Raw genomic sequence first — 22364 nt, forward strand, 5'->3', positions numbered from 1 at the left:
AATGAATTTTTAAGTACCATAAAAATGCAGCGAGTGAAATGTATGCCCAAAGAGGACACATATTGGTATGATTTTGGAAGAAAATGTATAGTTGCATCCAATAGAAAAGAAAGAAAAAACTCAAAGCTTCAGATACAGTGACAATTTTGTTTTATTTTTTAAGTGAAGTCCTGGTAGATTTTTTTTTTCTCAGACATCTTACTATATGTTTTCGCACCTTAATGGTATTTATTTTTTATTCATACTATTTGTTCAGAAACACTGTATTTATATGGGCAGTAACAAAAAATGCATTCTGTAGCGGGCACAAATAGGAGATAATGAATGTTCTTTTTTTTAAACATCCTGGGAAAATAAACGCTAAATAGCAAGTAGCAGGGGTAGCCAGCTGCCCCAATGTCCATCAGTCTGTGTGGCCAGCCCCAGAAGTCCCAGAAAGATGCATAGCTAGCATCCACATGTCTAGCTACAGATCCGGTCAGTCCCCATAATGCAGTACTCATTGGGCATGCTGCTGCATCTTGCCTACGTTATTGGAGATGATTTGCCGATAAAGCACCTTCACTACATTGGCTGGCCACAACGTAGGTGCCTGCTCTTGCCTGTACGTTTTTTATTTATTTATTTTTTCTCTCTTGACACATTTTAGAAAACAACCTTTTTGTCTGTATTCGATAGCAAACTTGGAAAAAGGACCCTTTAAAAAGAATCCAGAGTTATATTTACATCACAGCCCAATGTTGAGTGTCTTAAAAGCTTCCAGTCTGTTAGTGTTGATGCCCCATGTTTTTCTGAGTACAAGCAAATCTTACATTCTCATCTTTAGCTGGGCTAGTAGCAGAGGATCAATGTTTAATCACCTCTTCCTCCACTTGAACAAAAGATGGAAATGGACACTTCCTTTTTGCAAGTCTCAGTGAATATTCTCTGCCGAACACGTTCTACAGCAGACGGGAGTCTTGGCAGACTCAAGTCTGAGCTGAGAGAGAGACCTTTACCCCAATACCGCAAGGTGGAAATGTTGCAAAGTCCATCTTTGGTTATCTAGCCTGTCATGTGCATTTAATTTGCAAACATTGTGTGCATGCGTACGAGCATGCTTGTGTGTGGTAATGTGGGGGTGGGGAGTGGCATCCCTGTGATCAAGTTTCTTTCAGTATTCATCCTGAATTTCCGAGTTATAAGGACTTTGGTAATTGCAGAAATGAATTTCTCCATAAATCAGGAGGAGCACCTGCTCATAGGCGGCAGTTAGTGCTGACCAATACTAACTGTACAGCTAGCTTGACTTCTTGCAGCGCACAAGTGCCAATTTAATCCAACTAATGACAATTCCTATACATCAAAGAAGACAGCATTATTTTTACATAAAGGTTTGAATGAACTTTAACCTCACCTTAATTATAAAAAAATGTTTATCTTGTGTCCATCTTGCTTCAAGTCATGAGAACATTCTGGTATGGATGGAATACTGTTTCACTCATGGCGTAGATTCCCACAGTGATGTTTCACCTTTAATTGCATTCTTATGCTGCTAAATCCTGCCAGGAATTTCACAGGAGTTTGTTAACGGAGCAGTCTTTCTGGCCTTGGAGCACTACATTTACTGTGGGAAGGTAATGATTTTCCTTTTTATGCAGGTGGCCCGTTGTAAACAGCTAATCTGCGACCCCAGCTACTTCCCTGATCGTGTTCGCAAAGCTGGTCAGGTGATCCGTGTCATTTGCATCTTGAGCCACCCTATCAAAAACACCAATGACGCCAACTCCTGCCAAATCATTATCCCCCAGAATCAAGTGAACAGGAAATCGGGTGAGTGGGCCAAACAGCCATTATATTTACTGTGTGCTTAGACCCAAAACAACACCAGTTCTGTGTGCTATCACAGCTCTATAAAGCATTGTTTCAGGACCAGTGTTTTTTTTTTCCAGACTCTACAAAAATACTCTCCATACACTAGGGCTGATATTTTTATTTGCTAATTGAACGCCAGTCCTAGAATATTTAGGGAAATTGCTTGATGGTGAGTCAGGAAAGTAGGAAAGTGAACATTGTTCCTGAAATTGTTTTCTAGAGGCAGTGTTTCACTGTGATGGGATAGTTTTCTGGTGTGTTGCCTTCATCCTTTGTCCACCAAGCCGCCTGGAGCAGCCTTTGTGGTTTTCTATGCCTTCTCTCCAAGTTTTCCACTTCAGGCTTGAAGGTTGACACTGCAGAAAGACCCTTTGTTCCTTTCCTTGGTTGTTTGGATCCTCGCTACTTATGGGTGCAAGCCCCTTGGAGACCAAATCCTGAAAGCACACCTAAGGAAATACAGAGTTTAGAAACTGGAGAACTTGGACATCAGGTTCTGGGTATGACCACCCCTTGACACATTTGCTTGTACTTCCACCCCGACCTTATTTCCCCAGCTGGTCACCATTTTGAGTTTAGTTGATCTATGTAAGCGTTCATCCAAACCTTCCCACTTCCAGAAACAACACTGGGGGGATGGATTACAACTACACACCAAAAAGAAAACAATAGTGAGATTACAGTTTGGGGGAGGGAGAATCCTGGGAGGCTAAGAAAGCAGCTACCCTCACACTTTAGTGTTTCACCCTTTACAACACACTGTCACTATAGCATGTTGATCATGCCGTTCTTTTGAGTTGCACAGCCTTATAGGCCTTCATCCGATACCTCCTTGTGATGCAATAAACTTTCATCTGAATCGCAAGTGCTGTGTTGGTCCTACACAATCTGTTACTCTTGCACCTTAAATGAAGATAAAAAGCTTACTAGTTTAAAGATTCAATTGAGACCTCAAGGTTGACCTGTGTCCTTATAGGAAATCCAGAGCAACTCCTATTATTTCATTTTTATGGTTACCCCCTTGCAGATGGATTTCCGTCTGTTCCACTACTATGTGTAAACTGTTGTAGTGAATGTTGTTTGTGGAAAGGGTCTTGCAACTGATACCTTCATATTAGTTGGGTGCACATCTGATTCTATGTTCGCCAACTCATTTTGATTGGTTTGGTAAGCGCTTCTATAAAAGTTGCCCAAATGGGTATTTCATCATATAGACCACTTAAGGCATGTTTCAAACCGCATAAAGTACATTTTCCCCCAGAATTAGTATGATTTGTATATTCTAAACTACAAAAGGGTAAAGCGAGCTCCAACTATCTTTACTGTTTAGTATAGTATGTTTCTTGACTCTATTCAGTGTACATCAAAAGCCTGAATTGCACTGTTCAGGGAACTAACATACATTTGAAACTGGGTTTCACCTCCAATATTGGTAATCTCATAGTATTAAATACCACAACATGTTCATATATATATATATATAAGATCAATGATGTATCTTTACTCCTTCTTAGAAAACATTCTTCTTTATTGACAGTGTGCCATTATGTGTGCTTGAATGGCAGAATATATGGCCAATGCATTTCAGACTAAGCGTCCATCAGGGCAGGTTCTACAAATAAGAGTTTTTAGTAATGCTGATAAGCATTATTGTAAGTTACAAGAATATGTATGGCAAACGCTACCCCATGTTAATAAAATTGTACCTGCCCACAAGCAGGGCAAATGCTCTGGCAACTAAAACCTATATTGAAAAAAAGGGTATATATATAAGGGCCATAAATAAGCTATCAAAATGTAATCAGTGATATAGAACAATGGTAAAAATAGATAGAAAGAAAAAAAAGAAAATGAAATCTGATGACTACCTTATCTTCTCTTTTCTAATGTGCATCAACATGTGGCTCAAAAGAAGAAACAAAAGAAATGCAAATACAGACAACGAAAATCAGTAAGGACAAAACCTCGGTCAACTTGGTTAACATGTCCATGTGCTGCTAAGTGTGAATTCCTATATTAATACCAGACAAGCAAACTCATTTAAGAAATCACAAGCATTCAAGAAGTTACAATCCTCAGGAACAGTCCTACACAAACTTCAAAAAACGGGTAAAAACTTGGCTGTTCAAGAACTATGACTGATGCTTTGGGACTTTCCTTTCCTTGACTTCTCTTTTCCAACGCCATGATACCCCCGGGTCTGGGCGTTACAAATATGTAATAAATAAACAGGTGAACAGCATCAGGGAAGACGCGCAGCAGCGTCCGACCGTAAAAGTTCTCAAAGCGTTTACCAACCTGGTTAACATGTACATGTCCCTCTAACTGTGAATTCCTATATTAAATCCAGACAAACTCATTTAAGAACTCACTAGCATTCAGTAACTTACAATCCTCATGCCAGGGCGAACGGCATCAGGGAAGACGCGTAGTGGCGTCTGACCTTTAAAAGTTCTCAAAGTGCAGGTGATTCGCGGACATGCAATGTCGTCTTAGCGCTATGCCGTATAAATGTAACTTGTTTTCCTAGCTGATCATTTTTTTTGTAATCATTAATATAACAAAATAAGTTCTGTTAATCCATTATGGCTTCAGAATCGTATCTGAAAGCAGAGTAAATCACTAATAATGGTTACAATATCCATTACATAAATCCTCTGGAATACGATAGTACTCCAGAATCAGTATCATTTCTCAACAGCAGTAACGAAAAGAGATAAGCTGTTTATTTCTATAGAAATAAAATGGGAACAAGTTCAACGGTGTATGCTAATATACTGTTCATGTGTAAATAAATGCCATCCTCAACGTATTGACCTCACTTTGGATGACATGCACACAATATTACATGAGGGGGACTAAAACATCCATATTAAGATACTTAGTGATCCTGTTATTTACAAGAAGCAGCTTGTTGAGAAATGATGTACAATTATGTGTTTATTAGTTCGCAAACATAAAATATAAAACATAGTTCTTAAAATTAGCTTTCCTGATCACAAAGTCCTCATGAGAATGTAGCAATGACATTCCTTGATGATTTTGGTGGTTGGAACAAAGAAGTATATTATGTTCATGGTATTCACATTCGGTTCAAACATTGTATAATATTCACCTTCAACTACACAATTCCACAAACATATTAATGTGACCTTTGTTTTTAGAAATGTTTATATGTATACTTTAGCCAAAGAAAGTGGTAATGCTACCTGCAAGAATGCCATGCCTCTGTATAATATAAGATGAGCACATGTCAAGGTGCCTCTACATTGCCCTAGAACTGCTCTTGTCCCTCAATTGCCACACGTTGCTCCTCAGGCTTAGTAATGCCCTCCAGCCCGAAAGATCCTCTGCCCTTCCCCTGGAATTGTATTAACATTTGTATTTTTTAATAGCCTTCAGCTGCCTATTGGGTTTGCCAGATTCATTCCTATGGATAAACTTTCTCAAACGTACTGAAATTCTCATTCTCTAGAGTCCTGTTCTCCCTCCTTCACAACTGGTTGGGTTAGCATGCACCGCAAGCTCTGCGGGCAAATAATCTTCTCCAAATGAGGAAGCTGTCGCTTTCAGAACTATGAAATGGGGCCTGTATGCGTGAACATACCACCACATTGCAAGTACCATATCCCGCCCTTTCACCACCATCAAGTTCCTGTTTTTCCTCCTTGCCTGTTGAATGTGAGAAGAGCTTTCTCTGTGCAATTCCCTTTTTTGGGAGGTGTAGTTTTTTTTTTTTGCTGCCTTTCTGCTTGGGGAGGTTTATTTTATTATTTGGTTGGCTTGACTGGCTAGACCTAAATCTCAACGCTGAAAGTGACCTCTGTACCAGCGACCCCTAGAACCGCTCCAATGGACCCAAGACATGAAGCACAGGGTCAAGTGATTTCAGGAGCCTCTGAAGTGGTCTCCGAGTGTATCAGAGTAAAGGGGTTCAGTTAACATACCTGTGTCTACCCCCCATACCTCCAAAGGGTTTAACAGGCGTAAAGTCCTTACCCTAACTTTCCCTTGCCTGACCATGACCGGTGAAGTTCTGGACAAGCAACCTCCCCTGGACTTCCCTTATGGTGGTCAACTCCCAAAACCCTAGAAACTTCCTGTTGACTTTGCCAATATGTGTTCAGACTACTTTAAAGACTCAACCCCACTGCAAAGGGTTTTATATTGACTTGTCATTCTACGGGCACTACACTCCATCTCTTTTAGCTAGGGACTTTTAAACTGTAGAACCTTTATAATTGTAAAATTGTATATTTTGTATCAACTCCTTTCTCTTTACATATCACTTCTCAAATTGGGTTATTTACCTTGTCATTTTCATCAGTTACTTTGCTACACTACAGTGTTCTATTACTGATGTTGGTGTGTTTAAAAGTATTGGATCTCTGTAGCCAAGCCACCCAAAAGGTGAATTTGTATATATTAATATTGTATGTCTGTGGTTTTCAATTGATAAGAGTTGTCCAAGCACTAAACAAATAATTTAATTTGATGCATTCTGCCTAACTTGTGTTAAGAGTTAATGTTAATGGTTCTTGTACTACAGCGCACTGTTGCCACTTGCATGGTCTCTTGGTGGTCTGGCGGATCTGCAATGGAAGGGGATTTGGGGGGGCTGTTAGTGGGATTGAGAGGGAGAAGAACAAGAGAGCTTTGATCTTTTGGCAGCTTCATTGGAAAAAATGGTCACTGAGTGTAGGTGTGTTTTCGGGTGGTAGCCGTCATGTGGTGTTGAGGTAGAATTTTGTGTGGTTTGGTTTCATGTTGGGTGTTGTGAAGTGCGTGTGATTTGTGGTGCGGTAGAGGTATGGTTGTGTTTAGTTCAGAGTTTGAGGCCAAGTAGGCATAATGGTGAGTTTTTAGTATGTTTTAGTTAGGAGAAACAAAATTCCTACCTTCAGCAGTCCATCTAAGTGAGATACATTCCCCCCCGCATCCCCAACAACCATTTCAGTTAAGTGCAGCACATTTCCTACCCACAACAATCAGTTAAATTGAGTGCAGCACATGTCCTGCCCCCAACAATCAATCTCAGGAGCAGACCCCAACACAATACAGATGTTACACAATGCCCATCTCAGGACTCAGCAGGGAGCATATGGTTAACCTGTATAATTGGGCCAAATGCGAAACATGGTTAACCTGCCTAAATAGGCCAGATGCAGAAAACAGCCAGTTTACACAATTAGGCTAAATGCATGTAAGTATTTTATAGTAGGTAATAAGTGTGGTGAGGTTTTACTGGAGTGCAGTAGTGGCTGTGATCCCCGCCCACACCACACTTCCCTTTTCTGTCGCTGTAGGTTGTCTGCGTTAGGCGTCCCCAGGCAAACAGGGGCTAACAGGGAATGGTGCTGCCCTTTGCCTCTGGCCCTTAGCCAAGGGCTGCTCAGGCAAGGCTGCCCTGGGTCCCTCAGTCAAGAGGGCGGCCTCCACAGAGGTCTGCCCATCACAGGGGTGGGGAGATGGGAAAGGGTGGGGTGGGAAACGGCTAGAGGGTCGGGAGAAGAGGAAAACTGGGAGGGAAGAAGAGAAAGGGGCAATGAAAGAGAAAAAAACAGCAGAGGTAGAAAGATAGAAGAAAAGTCAGAAAAGAGCAAAGATGGAGGGGTTTTAGAGAAAGGGGACACTCACCTGCACCAGGACAGAGCACCAGGACCCACTTTTGCAGGCCTGCTGCAGGTTACAATACCGTACTGGTTCAGGAAACCATTGAGAGGCACAGGCCTCCACGGAGGTCTGCCAATGACGAGGGTAGGCAGGAAGGGGAGGGGTGGGAAACAGGTAGAGGGAGCGGGTCGAAAAAAAGAGGAAAACTGGGAGGGAAGAAAAGAAAAATGGGGGCAATGAGAGAAAAAAGCAGCAGAGAAAGGGAGAAAAAAGGCGGAAAAGAGCAAGGATAGAGGGACTAAAGAGGGGGGCCACAAACCTGCACCAGGATGGGGCAACATGACCCACTTTCACTGGCCTGCTGCAGGTTACAGTACCGTCCTGGTTCAGGAAACCATTGAGGAGCACAGGCCTCCACGGAGCTCTGCCAATCACAGGGCAGGGGAGGAATGGGAAACGGGTAGAGGGAGAAGGTCGGGGAATAGAGGAAAGAGTGTTGCGTGTGCTTAACTAAACCCTTCACCAATCTCACACTGTCCTAAGTCTATGTCTTACTGCTCAGTCACACTACCTTGATAGTTTGTTTACAAATTAGTGTCTTCTTCTGTTCACCGGAATAGGGTGCCCCCTCAGAATCTGTCCTCAGGCCTGATTCTGAAATGTTTATATTTGTTTCTCATTCTTAAGAATTTGACGGTAAATGTAGTTATTTCTGGATGCTGTACTATAAGTTAGGTCCATTTTCAGTCATCTACTGTGTAGCCTCCCTTTGTGTGCTTGCATGTTGTAGAACTATACTCCAAAACCACCCCCACGACAACACTCCCCTCCAAAGAGTGAAGTCTGACTGCTTTGCCACACTACCAATGTGAGAGTCAGGAGTGACTTGGAGGAAGCCTCTGACAAACTACATGTTGGTCTTTCTAAACCTGCACCAGGGAATACTTGAAAAATCATCATAAATGAAATGGATAGAGAAGCTTTGGGAAGTAACAGATAAAGAGACTGAAGTAAAATGCAATAGAGTTGGGTATTGTAGGGTTGACAATGGATGGATGATGGAGCAGCACTGGCCCAACTGGGTGGGTTAGAAACAAGTCACTATGTGATGGATAAACTGGCAGCAGTGGTCTCTATTTGATTGGATAAAGTGATACATATAGATCACTGTTGGTGGTATGGTTACAATGGTCACCCAGTAATCAGTTGGCTGCTGAGGCAGGTCAGAGATCTCTTTATTTCTGAGAGTGCTCTGTTATTTCAGGCATGAACAATCAAGCCAAGTCTATGAATGAGTAGTGTGATGTATCTTCATTTAACGTCAGGGTACAACTTTCTCTTGACAGATATCTATGTGTGTATGATCTCCTATGCGCACAACGTTGCGGCACAGGGGAAATATATTGCGATTGTCAGCACGACTGTGGAGACGAGTGAGCCTGAAAAGGAGATTGAGCCAGCATTGGAGCTCCTAGACCCCATCGACCAGAAGTAAGAGTAAAAAGTAGTTGTGTGTGTTGTAACCTCACTCTCTCTGTGTGCTTTATTATCCAGTCAGATTATACATGCCACTATGCAGGTAGGGGCATCCATTTCACTTGCGCCACTTCCTCCCAGGCATAGGACCTTTAAAAAAAGGGTTGCCAGAGTCAGAATTGCCCACGCCTCTCAGCCTTGTACTGTAGGCATGCTATAGTGAAAATGCATAAGGTGCACCCCTTCCAAACATGCTCTGTACAGAGAATCCATTGTCCATCTTGTCCACGCCCACCATGGAATGCTACTAAGCACGGAATCTGGTGCTTAATTGGTCTGTTTTTTCCAAACACTGCACCATACAAATACTGTGAATCCAGTACCTGGCCGTACTATTCCTATGAAGCACTCACCTGCGCAGACTCAAAACAGTGCCACAACAGACCTGCGCAGATGCCCTCCATCCGGGATTCCTCGAACGTGCTTGGTCATGCACTTATACAGAAGCCATACATCCGGGACCACATCCAGCTTGTTCCTATCCATGTTACAATTGCAGATGCAGCTAATCAATGTCCAGTCAGCCTTTTCCTCCCTGGCACACTCCCATTTAGATGAGGGGAATCTAGTACCCCAACCACCTTTTTTCTCTCAGGCACACTAGTATACCTTATAGGGAATTCAAAGTCACTCTTTAGCCTGACCTTCCAATCAGGCTCTTGTGCAGATAAGGGGGATACGGAGTCTACCAACCTGCCCACTTTGTGTTCTAATGTATTCATTTCTTTATGCTTCAGTATGCCAATTCACTGTGCATATTCTTTGTTTTTTAATTGCAGGTTTGTCGCAATCAGTGACCTTTTTGAATCGACGGACGATGGCTCTGAGAGTCAGGTAAATCAAAGGGCATAGAGTCAAAACTGTAGACCAAGCATTGGCTATATACAATAGCAGCGCAATGGGGATGCTAGTGGTTAAGCAGTAGTATAGATTTCAACACACATTATCGCAATGCCATGTTTTATACAACACTGCACCCAGTGCTGGTTTAATCTGTGTTGGCTCCAAACTAGCATTACCTTATTTACATCGATAAACCATTTTGCTTTTACATGTCTCTTTCTACGATACAATCTAATGCACTTTTGTTTTAAAATTGGAGCCTTTCCACATGTTCTTGTTGAATTTGTGAATTGTTAGGGAATTTTACTTTACACCTGTGGTAGGACTGTAGACGATACACACTTGGTGGTGCACAGGGCTCCAACTCTTAGTATAGGCCTGAACTACACACAAGTATGTTGGTAGCAATGGCTGAGCAGCCAGGCTTCTTAGCCTAAGAGGGCTAAGGGCTGTAGTTGAGTACAAAGACGGTTGAGCACACTTATAGTCAGAAACACTTACACACTGTAGTTATATACTAATATGCATATTATATATACTAGGCAATTTTAAATTCAAAACAATTCAGGTAAGTAAAAAATGTTCACACCGATATTTACACTAAATATTTGCTGTAGTAATACTCATTTTAAACAGTAGACCTCTAGATGATAATCAGGTAAGTACAAGTGTAGCTTTAGGGTAGAAAACCATACATTAACCAACAATTAATGAACTAGCAATACTGGTAGGTTAACACGTCTTGGGGAAACTTTTCTTTAGAAGTCCAACCCTATCTGGGGAACGAGTCACAAAAAGTCAGATAGGGGCCACTGGGGGAAAGTAACACATTTTGATTGAAAGGGTTCAGGGAGACTAAATAGGCCACCTGAAGGATTTCAGGCCCTAGGACAAAGGTCCTTGGGCCCAGGAGAGCACTATTGGCTTGTCCACTCCAGCGTGACTCAAGAAGCTTAGGAGGAGCGAACAACACCACAAAATCTGCCTAGGTAAGTAACCAGGAGTTAGACAGTATCTTCTATAATGAAGAGCGATGTCACTGGCGGGTCCCAAAGGTATGATGACAGCAGCTCCAGTTTGGGTGTCTGGCCTTGGTGGCTGGATGAAGAACGTTTGGCGGGATTAGATGCTCTGACTCGGTCACGAGGATGCCCAGCAGACTATCTTTGCAACACTTGGTTGTCAAGGATTGACATAGGCTTTGGAGCAGCGACAGTTGTCACTTGGCAGACTTTCTTCCTTCTCTCAGTCCTTGCTTCTTCTGAGGGGACTTCTACAATCCGGATTGAGTCTCTGTGGGATCAGAAAGATGCCCACAAGTTTGCAGCCACGACTGAGCTTGACGAGACGATGCACCGCAGCAGGGCTAGAGGTCGTAGGGTATTTACATTTTGCAGACCTGGAAGGTTGCAGCACTTTGTGGGATGGCTGAAACTGCAGATGGGCTCGAGAGCCGTTAGGCCCACCAGTCCCAGGGAGGAAGTCATCCATGTTATGGAGAATTTTCATTTCAGTGCCAATTCCCTTTAACCTTAGAGACCCCTAGCTCTTTTGCTGGATTCAGGGCTTTTACATTTTTTATTCCTGAGTGAGTGGGACCCTTTTCTCACTCACTTATGTGTTGTCCTCACTATGATTTTCTATGTTCTTTACTGTTTTATGGAGTCTGGTAAAATAGGCATCTGCGTCTGTATTGTGACACACAGCATCTTGTGTGCAGTACCACTGAGAAATCCATTGGACTTCTCTTAATGTTTAAATACATTTTCTTGGGTGAACTACTGTTCCCAAGAATAGTAAGATGACCCCTGTCTTACTTACCTTTACTTTATGGGTCTAGCACACACCACCCTTTGTGGAGTTCTGGGGGTTACATAGTAATTCCTTTAACCCATTCCTCATGTAACATTTTGTTACACTAGCTCACTTGAATGGCTGGTGGCAGTGGTTTCATTTTTACTACCTAGGGACATGTATCTGCAGGTTGATGCCTCAGCTGCAGTCCTGCACACAAGGGTGACCATTTTCTCATAATGGCCCCCGTCTTCTTTTTTGCCATTTTTTTGTTAGTTAGTTTCTTCTAGCCTTTTACTCTGTTTTTTGCATCTGGTTTGAGTCCTTTGTGTAGTTTGTCTTTGGCGGGCTTCAGCCCTGAAGCCTGCCCAGGCTCCATTGTGTCTGGAAAGGCGGGAAGTGAGGGAGGGTCCCAAACATCCCTGTCCTTTTTCTCTAGGTGTGCCCAAGGGAAACCAGTTCCTATTGGCCAGCTGCTGTGTGATTGACAGCCTAAGGCTGTGAATGAATGGGAACATGCATTAATAACAAGGTTTCTGGGACTAGAAGCAGAGTCTACCACTGGAGGATAACATATGAAGCAGAAGATGAGAGAAGACGCCAGCAACACCCTCCTGGACCGCAAAGCGCCCGGTGAAGACCTGCAGCTTTGCTGACTCTGTTTACGACTTGACAGGAAGACCCGGAAAGGACGACTTCCTCCCTTAGGTTGATGGGACCAACTAACCTTAAGACAAACTCTATTTTGGCACAACCCTGACTTGCTGCGACTTTCCAAGGCTGCAGAAGCCCAATAAGCAGGGTACCTTGACCACTTGGGAGTGCATTGTCTTGCGAAGACTGAATCCAGCCAGATCTTCGTAGACATCCAGAGGACCCTACAGAAGCAAGAAATCTGCGTCCAGAGTCCCCTCACCAGAGTCTAGGACCAAGGGATCAAGGAAATGCTAACCAGAGCTTTTCATTCTTCTTTGACACTGAGAAAACGGTGCCCAAACCTCAAAGAGCTGCTGAATCGATGGAACTCCATTGCTACTGAGTCCCTCTCTCGAGTGCTGCCACAGGAGCCCACCATATGTCCTCCCTTTCATCACCACGACCAATGAACAGGAAGAAGGGTCTACTGCATTGCATCATGAAAGCAACCAGCTGGAACACGTTCTTCATTTTCAAGGTACTGTGGGGTTAGGGGTGTTTTATAATTTTGCCATTTGGGGTGCTTCCTATCTTTGGGAGTGCGATTTAACCCTACACTAAGTTGAACTCAACTTACCTGCATTAGCCTTACAGCTTGTGCTTTCTAAAGGTGACCCCTCTTGAGTTGCTGTGATTTCTCTTTTGAAAATGGACTATTTAAGCAGAGGCGTAGCCAGGATTGTCTAGCAAATGGGGACTGAAGCTGCACTGACACAAAAATATCTATACATTCCCACACAGCACTGCTGAGTGGGCATTCATAGATTTTGGGTGGGCCTTGCCCCTCAGGCCCTACCCTGTCTACAACTCTGTATTTAAGAAAATGTTTCTAAGAAGAAGAGCATCAGAACCTTGACTTTGTCCATTGACTTTGGCTGTCCTGGCTCCCTAAAGGCCTCATTCTGAACCTATTGGCTTTGGCAGTGCTTGTTTCCTTATAGGTTTCATATGTTAAACACTTTAATGATGGGATAATGGACTGCCTGAATCCCTTTGCGAGAATCTAACTCCCTCCAGGTGCTGGAACATGTGTAACATATGAATGAATTACTCGCCTGCCTTATTGTTCAATTTTTTAATTGAATCCTAATTTAGGATTAATGTTACAGCTAATTACTGCTTTTTAAAGAATGCTTTAAATATCTGTATAAATAAATTATATACATTTAAGTGTGTAAGTGTTACATTGGAATCTTGTATTTACTGTATTCACTGCACCGCTCTACAACTCACATTACCCCTCTTAAGATAAGCCTGCCTGCTCAGTCACCCTACCAACCTGTGTAGTACAGGCCTATATTAAAAGGTGGGTTACCTTTATCCAAGAGCTACGTTTTGTGTAGTCCCACACCAGTTGGACTGCACTAACTCTTACCTAACAGTCCGGTCTGGATCTTCCCTGTCATTTAGAAGAAATGGCTGTAGCTGCAGCGGTCAATCAGTCGGCTTGGCGGTCGCTGGAAGTAGCTGCCGACGTCCTTCTTCTACCTTCTTCTCCAGAATGTTTCTTCCAGTGGTCAACTCTGCTACAGCATCAAGACCCTCACCTTTTATACAGGAGCCCAGCCAATCAGCATGCATGCAACATTCAAATGTGGGGTGGTGGCTGCCCCAAAGAGACAGGCAGGCCCCCAGTTAGAACTGTATCGAAGCAGACACACGGGAGGACAAAGACCCAAGGAGTTCTGGTGTCCTCCTTCCTGTCCTCCCAGACACACTGGTGCATCCAGGTGGGCTTCCCAATGGGAGCCCGTCAAAGCCAAAGGAGTGAGCAGGACTTCCCTCACCCAGGTTAGCAGAGGAAGGCTCCATAAGGGGCAAGCCATTGTGTGTCTTTTACCGCAGCTGCCTCTCTGTAAAAATCAAAGTCAATAGAAAATATCCAGTGATAAAAGGAATATTTTGTATACCCTCAGCCCTCCACATAAACTGGGGTGGGCTGATAGGTCGGATAAAATGTATCCCCCTATCCTGGTAACCTCAAGTTAGCACAGGAAAACAAAATTAAATCAAAGAAACCTCGAGGAACTCCCAGCAACACTGCACAGAAGATGCTGTGTGCTGCAGTAGTAAAATACAGATGCCATTGAAAAAAGATGGAGGAAAACAGGCTTCATCCAAGTTAACCAAAAAGATTCCCAGAGTCACAGAAAAAGAAAGAGTGAGTGAGGAAAAAGGTTCCCACACACTCAGATTTACACACAAGATGGAAATTCTACCCAACAATTGAAAATTGCTAATCTGTTCAATTTCATTAAAACGTAGAACGTTATTGTGCGAACAGCCTTCCTCAATTCTCATGTTTCTGCTTAAAATCGCCCCCCTGGCCGCCCTGTCACTCATTCAATTTTTTTTTCTTCTTCCAGCTTTACCGTAAAGTTGTCTTTAATCTGGCCACTTGAAGTACAAGTCTTAGGCAGGCAAGGTTCCAAAAACTGTCCTTGGTGCCCAGAGTGTAGTAGCCTAAGAGGGCTGCACAGGCAGAATGTTAGGAAAGTTTCTCTTTTGCAGCTTTCCTCCATTGTCTTGAATAGAGTCCCTGGCATGCCTGCTTTGTCTGGATCACTGAGTTTTGCAGTGACCGAGGCCCATTTACCTCCCTCACCTGCTTCTCTCATTTTATTTGGGATGCACTGGTGTGTCCCATTGGCTGCCAATGAAGGGAATGTCTCCCTTTTGTTATTTTAAGTGTTGCAGTGTAGCACAAGCCAGCTTCAGTAGAGTGCTGCAAGGACACTTTTTAATATGGAGTGGTGGTACAGGACTATGCTCTTGGCGGGAATGGAATTGGGTGAAAACGTTCTGACTTTGTGAAAAAAAGCCCCTTTTGCACGAGTACAGTTTAATGTGATCTCTCCGATCTGTTTCCCTTAACCATTGGAACAAGGCAGGGTTGCTCTCTATCCCCATTACTTTATGCGTTAATGATGGAACCCTTGGAAATAGCGATTCAAAAACATCAGGGTGCAAGGGGTATTAAACGGGGACAGGTGGAATTTAAGCTCTCTCTATTCGCAGATGGCATCTTGGCCTATCTGGGGGATATGCATACCTCTCTCACTGCGCTGCTTGATCTTCTTGAAACATATGGGCACGTTTTAGGGTTGAAAATTAATGTAGCCAAGTTGTCCATCATGCCAATAGGTAGACCACATTCAAACCTAGATCATAGAACCAAATTAATTAATATAGGGGTGGAGAGGATATTCTGTTGGGGCAATATTCCCTCGAGTCTATTCCCCCAACAGCTTCGCCCATAGCTTGATATCTGTAATGAGAGGGAAGATTGGAGGGTACAAAGAGTACAAGGATGGGTCTTCCCCTCTTTTGGGATCACTACAAAACCTTAACTACATTTGGAGCCAGAACGAACCTGTCATCTCCAGGTGTGGTGCCCCCTTTCATCGCTTTTATTTGTCCAAATCACTTCTTCCTCTGTGATATGTGCCTCCACCATAGATGCCATTTCCCCTGATACCCCAGGAATCGGCAGCGTGTCCAAGAATTTAGCTATGTGCGAACCATCCCCCCTCATATTTCGATCTATATAGGAGCTCATAATAGTTTTTGAAGTCCTCTCCAATATGTGCTGTGTCGTAGTGAATTTATACTGAGTCAGCTTGTATAGCCCCTAACATGTTACTCTTCTGCTGTTCCCTCAGCCTCCAAGCAAGTATGTTATCCGCCTTGCCCCCTCTTTCATAATCCTTTTCTTTGTGTCATGCACCATAAAGTCTTGTTTGGAGCCCGCGCCCTGTACTCTTCCCCATCTTGTGGATAACCCATTGTATGTCTTTATCCATCTATCAGCATGGATGCCTTTCCGTCACCCTGTGTTCCTTGTGAGATCACTTGAAAACCCCTATACCAAAACTCTAGTAAAGGAGGGATGGTATCAGAAGCACAACAGACAAAAGGAATGTAGTTCAAGGTTTGTTATTGAACTTTGCATGGGTAGGAAAAACACCTATTCTAAGCAAAATGGAAAGGTTCAGGACTGCTGAACTGTAGCTTCCCCCTCCCCACGTTTTCAGCATGGGACAAGGCAGAACAGGAGTCAAGCTTGGAGTACACTCCAAGTTCGTGGCACAACAAAGTAGTCCTTTACTCAAGGCAGGGTCTTCCTAAGCAAAGTTTCTCTCTGTGTCGATCAAGAGTCTCTCCACTGGGAAATCCTGCTGTACAGTTCACATGCTAAATGTTATGATATGGCATTTATAACGCGCTTATACACAAGTGTTTCAAGGCACGAAATGTTTCAAATGTTACAAACATCGAATACTTCAGGTCCCCCTCCGTCAGATTGAGACCTTTCTCTTTTCCTTTGGACGTGGACTTCCCTCAGCCAGGCTCAAGTCCATGTACTATCTCCCAAATGTCTCACAAGTAAAGGCTCTCCTCGATCGGGCGCAAGCCTCTTCACCTTAATCATCAACAACAAGTTTGAAGCCTTTAGATTGTGGAAAGAGGTTTTGCCGATACCTTTGCATGACCACTTGGAATTTAGTTCATTCAATTCTGCACTTTAACTCAGACGCCCCATCAGAGACCTACAACTGGGCACCTCAGGTGTTGGACCATTCCACAGTAGCTTATCCTTGAGTCCTTTCTGTATATTGGCTGTTCACCTTGCAACAATCTTGCCACTCGCTGCCTTCACTTCAAAGCACACAGGTATCTCACAGTTATCTTCAACTAACCGGTTACACAAAGCTCTTCTATCAGCGGCTTCGTTCCTCAAGCCAAAGACGATACTCCGGCGGCTGTAACTTCTTTCTGCCGGCTGTAACTTCTTTCTGCCTCCAGCAGACGTGCGAGAGGTCACCGGATATCGTGCACAGATTTCAAAGCTTTCTTTTAGTATTCCTGCTAGGTTTTGCTTGTGCTGTTGGCCGACCATTCAGAGATAGTTGATCACCATACAACAGGGTAAGGGCCTGTCTCTTCTCACTGCCCCGTTCGGGTCTGCCACCACTCATTTGCGATACTGCTGCCACCGTGGAAGTTTTGCTTCTCTGTGCCTTTTGCCTCGCTCCTCGCCTTGCTCCCCAAAAGTTCTTAGGGTTCTCTCTCCTCAATGTTCGCACAAGGGTCACACCCCCCAGTCGGGCTCAAGCCCCTCAATTTTCAAAGTCTAAAGTTTTGGACTCCAAAATGCACTTCTGGATATTTTGCTCACACTTCCTCAGCTCCCCAAAACGCCATTCTCACAGTTTGGGAGCATCAGGAGCAAAAAGGGATTCTTCTGCTTGAGGCCAGGGTCCTACCAACTGCCCCTAAAGTCTTGGGCTCTTTGGTTTGGCCCAGGGGAAGAGCTCTGATGTGGGTGCCACCAGGTGACCCAGCTGCCCCTGGTTTGGCTTCCTGGAGGCACAGCTTCCACTCTGCAACCTCACCTTTGCTCACCAGTCCTCTGCCAACAATGGTCTCCCTCTGGCGTCTCAGCACCCTTCAGCATCCCCAGCTCACTCAAAATGCTGTTTCTGGCTGCTGCTTTTATACTCCCAGCTAGAGTTGATTGGAGTCAGGTGTGTGTAGTTGTCTCTCCCTGACTGACTCTGCATGACCTCATTATCGGGACAACATGGAGACTGCCCATGGGAATCCATTGCCTGTTGATTCCTATGGGTAATTCTCCTGACTCCCATCTGCCTCTTCTTAGCCCCAGTCCTTGGATATTTTAATAGGGGAATGTGATTATGGCACTTGTGGTGGTCTACCAAAAAGGGATAAAGATGTTGTAGATTTTTGTCAGGAAAAGGGGGTTGAATGTATGGTTATTGAAAAGTGGGTTTAGAGGAAAGAGGGATAAAACTCATGTTGGAATTTAGGGATGGTCTTTGTTTTCCCTGATGGTTTTGTCTTTTCCTTACAGAAAGGTACTGGGGTAGGATGGGACTCTGTTGGCGATATCCCATGACAACTGAGGGGATGTCAGGTAGGGGTGTATCGGAACGGGAGGAATACCATTTCTCACCCAAGGGCGTGTCTCCTTTAGTCCCCAAGGACCCCCTGCCCAGGTGATCCTCCCTCGCTCATCCGCCCCCAGCATTAGGATCCAAGAGTGATGGTCCTCTTGTGGCCACCTGAACAAAGCATCCCCGGGAAATAGCCTGGGAGAAACGCCTCAGGTTTCTCACACTCCCCACAAACTTCCCCACCGCCTCTACCCTCTCCCCCGGCATCCAGTCTGGACCCACTGCCGGCGTCGGCCCCCAACTGAACCACCAGGAATACTCGACTGGGCTCCTTTTCCTGAGCTCCCTTATCCCCACCCCATATTTGAACCCTGTTAGCCCATCCCCCCCTTCAACCAGCACTCCTCCAAGAGACTCATTAGGCTTCCTTGCCCTCCCTCTCATATGCTCTAGAGACCCCTCCCAACCCTGGTTCCACCTCACCCCTCTTCATGGCTCCGTATTATGGAAGTCTAGGTGTTCAAGGGCAAATGAATGTCAAAACCCAACTATACCTCCCCACCCCCTCCAAGCAGAGAATCCATTCTTCCCAGATGGAGGGGTGTTAGGCTTGTTAAATATCCTCGAACCAGGTATGCATCTCTTGTCATTCAGCCGTCCTTACTTCGATTCCTCCATGGCACTTCCTTCGGACTCATGACCTTGGTCTCCAGCCGACTCCATCAATTCCACCATGGCCCCTCTGATGTCCTCCTCCGAAGCAAAGTGGTATCTGTGTCCTTCACATTCAAAGACAAGCGAGAATGGGAATCCCCACTGATATCTTATCCTCTTCCCTCTGAGCCACTGTGTCAGAGGAAAACATAGCCTGCATCTTGCCAAGGTGAACATGGAAAGTTCCAGAAAAATGTAAATTGTCACTTGTTATAGGTAATAGAGGTTGTCTTCTGGCTTTTACCTAGATTCTTACCTTCTCTGCATAATAATGGAAGCGCACCAATAAGGATCATGATCCCCTGGCTCCACCTCCAGCCCTACGAGCCCTGTTGATTGTCGGTTCATTGGTGGCGTCATCCCCAAAGAGCAGTTTGACCACATGCTTAATTGCTTTAACAATCTTTCTGTCTTGCCTTCTGTCTCAGGAAATCCCCCAAATCTGAGGTTGTTGCTTCTTTCCCTATTCTCAAAATCATCCATCTTTTGGGCTCTTTCCTCTTCCCGTCTTTCCAATGCAGACAGCCTGGTGCAGACAGTATTGGTTGGCCTCGAGACCCTGCAGTCTGTCTTCAGTTGTTTCCACTCTTTGGTCTAGTTTATCCACTCTGTGTCCTATGTCCGTTCTAATCCCTCTGATCTTGTCCAGTAGTGCTGCAATGGCTTTTTTTTGTTGACATGTCCATCGTGTGTCCGCCACTGACTCAGCCATTGCTGGGACAATCGCACTAACCACCACTGAGGGTGACCCCCATATTGATATTTCAGAAACTAGAGCTTCCAGCACATCAATGAGAATTGTCACTTTTCAGTACCTCTGTATGGCGAAGTTCCCTTTCAACACCCCTTTAGGCCGATACCCCAAAGCCTGAGGCTCCTGGAGGGCTTATTTGGGTCAGAACCCCACAGGATCCAAGCTGGTTAGACTTCGCACAACATATGGTGATCCGGCGATGGAGTCCGGCACGCCTGATTCAGGGGTTTCTCCAGGTCTCCCAACCACTGAGAACGCCTTCTCTCCATTCGGTTTTGGATCCCTCATGGTCATTCATTGGGCCTCATTACGACCCTGGCGGAAATGGAAAAATGATGGCGGAAATGCAATACCGCCATCGAACACCGCTCGTTGCGATTATGACCCGTCACCGTAAAGTACGATGCCATTAGCGACACCGCAGTGAACGGCAACGCTAACTGCACCAAGTACGCGCACGCGCGCCTTGCAAAACCGGAATCACCGCCATGGCGCAACGGTACGCGAATTCTGACCCTAGCGGACATGTACTGAACGCCATCAAGCACGTCGTAAAGTACCATTCCGCCATGGCGAGAAATACGGCATCGTGAACCAACCGTAAATGGCCCACTGAGTGCCTGTACTCCACTCCCTGGCCACATTGCACAACTCCTGGCAGGCGCAATGTACTCACACTATGCAACCAGTGAAATATACAATTCACCCATGCATGCCAACGTAGAAATGCATGCAGGGGCTCAAAGCGCCCCGTGAGTGGGCATCCATGTACGGCATGTCACCATAGCCGTACTGATGCAGCACAGGCATGTGAAGGTACAATACATCAAAATGAAAATCAAGAACACATGACACAAAACAACAGTAGTCCCCCATCGCTTGCCACCAGCGCAAGGCAACATCCAAAACAGCATCCTGAGGGGGATTGCACCAGCCCTGTACTCTTGCCAGTAAACAAACCAACCATCAGCAGAAGCATGTACCACACAAGTTGGCAGAGTGACTGAGCAGCCAGGCTCATCCCAAGAGGGGCCGATGGGAGCTGCAGGGCACAGATGGCATGAATACAGAAGCTATTCCAATGGACATGACCCCAGTCCCCCTCCAACAAACGCACGCAAACACAGTCACCTGTGACCAGCCACATTCTGAACATCCCATCATTCCACCAATCGACCTGGCTGACAGGCACCAGTCGGCCAAAAGCCAATCCCCCGCCCCTGAACAGCACATCATGTAAACAGTCACAATGGCAGCCCCTATCCGTGACCATACTGTGCTACGTAGGCAAACGCGGCCAGTACTGTACCACACAACTCAACTCAGAAGGCGGAACACAATGCAGATCATCTCGCAATACATACCGCCACAAATCGAAAATCGCCACATCACCTGCAAAGAATAACGCAACACGACAAATATCGGAATACAATTTAAATGCACATCCAAATGACAAAGGCCCCACAGCAATTTGCAAAATAACACCAAAACATCCATCATCACCGAGGGCTGCATCTGCAATAATTGACCAGCTTCCACTTGTGTGACGCCCTGTACCATCATGGCACACAGGGCCTACATCAACGTTCCAAAAGGCAACATGGAAGCGGCAAGAACCGCAGGTCCGTCCCATGAGGCAGGCACTAGTCGAGCTGAAAGGCCGAAATGTTGCACCTAGCCACCAGTACAGCGTAAGGGCATGTGGCCCATTGGCGATCGTCCCATAAGATCGAAATGGTGCTCCACTGATTCACCCGAAGCTGCAGGTGTCGAGAGTAAAACCCATCTGGAGGAGTGGCGTAGAGATGGCATCTGCAATAGGGCAGGAGATACCTGTCACCCAAATGAAACACAAATTAACCGATTGCATTACGGGACTCATGATGCATTACAATCTTCATTCAACACACCAAATCCACACCCATATGCATGCTAGCCCACTCCAAAGGAATATACAGACCCCTAAATCAGTATCGATACATAACGAAATCAATCGAGGTAAATACACCATTGGCAACGTCGGTTACTGTGCATGCGTCCGTCAAGATAGAACCCATGACATGGGATTAGTAACGTGCCTAGACACAAGTGTATGAAGGCGCGTCGAGACAGGGAGGATCCGACAAGGGCAGATAGACGTAAGTCCCACTATGGCAGCCTTGCATCACATAGCGCAGGGGAAGGGGAGTGATTCAAAAAACCCATGTACATGGCAGACCCTAAACGGAATCATCTGTCCATGCATCCATTCATCATTCCCTCATCCCGCAATGAAAACGCATGAATATTCACTCACATAATATGTGAAACTTCCATCGCGTCTGTGCGTAATGCAGTCTGCAAAAACCACTGTGCTCCTGGCCGGATCTGTAGTGTTGTGAAGCAAGATGGATTTGGGAACGTCCTGCCTTATCGTCCACTACGCTATTGCGCATCCCATTCAATTCATATCATTCATTGCTTGCTCGTTATGGGCCATGTCCCAAGGACATTCTACAATAGAACGTTACATTTCCAGCCAGACCTGTGGGCGTATCCTCGCCGCTACTTCAAAACCAAAAATGCTGGCCTTCGAATTCCTCACTTGCAACATTACGTCGAAAAGGCTTCTGTGAACGCTTGCATTCACAATTACATCAATG

General features: G+C 44.9%; 1 protein-coding gene across 1 annotated transcript in view; it reads left to right on the forward strand.

Moving 5' to 3' along the window:
- Window positions 1-22364, forward strand: part of GDI1 (GDP dissociation inhibitor 1) — a 268309-nt gene that overhangs the window by 206591 nt on the left and 39354 nt on the right. The window contains exons 8-10 of the mRNA XM_069645471.1: window positions 1641-1812; window positions 8814-8958; window positions 9783-9837. Coding sequence (XP_069501572.1) covers window positions 1641-1812; window positions 8814-8958; window positions 9783-9837 — 372 coding nt within the window. The remainder of the gene's footprint in view (window positions 1-1640; window positions 1813-8813; window positions 8959-9782; window positions 9838-22364) is intronic.

The sequence above is a fragment of the Ambystoma mexicanum genome, chromosome 2p, assembly GCF_040938575.1.
Source record: "Ambystoma mexicanum isolate Mex_15411 chromosome 2p, UKY_AmexF1_1, whole genome shotgun sequence".
Lineage (NCBI taxonomy): Eukaryota > Metazoa > Chordata > Amphibia > Caudata > Ambystomatidae > Ambystoma > Ambystoma mexicanum.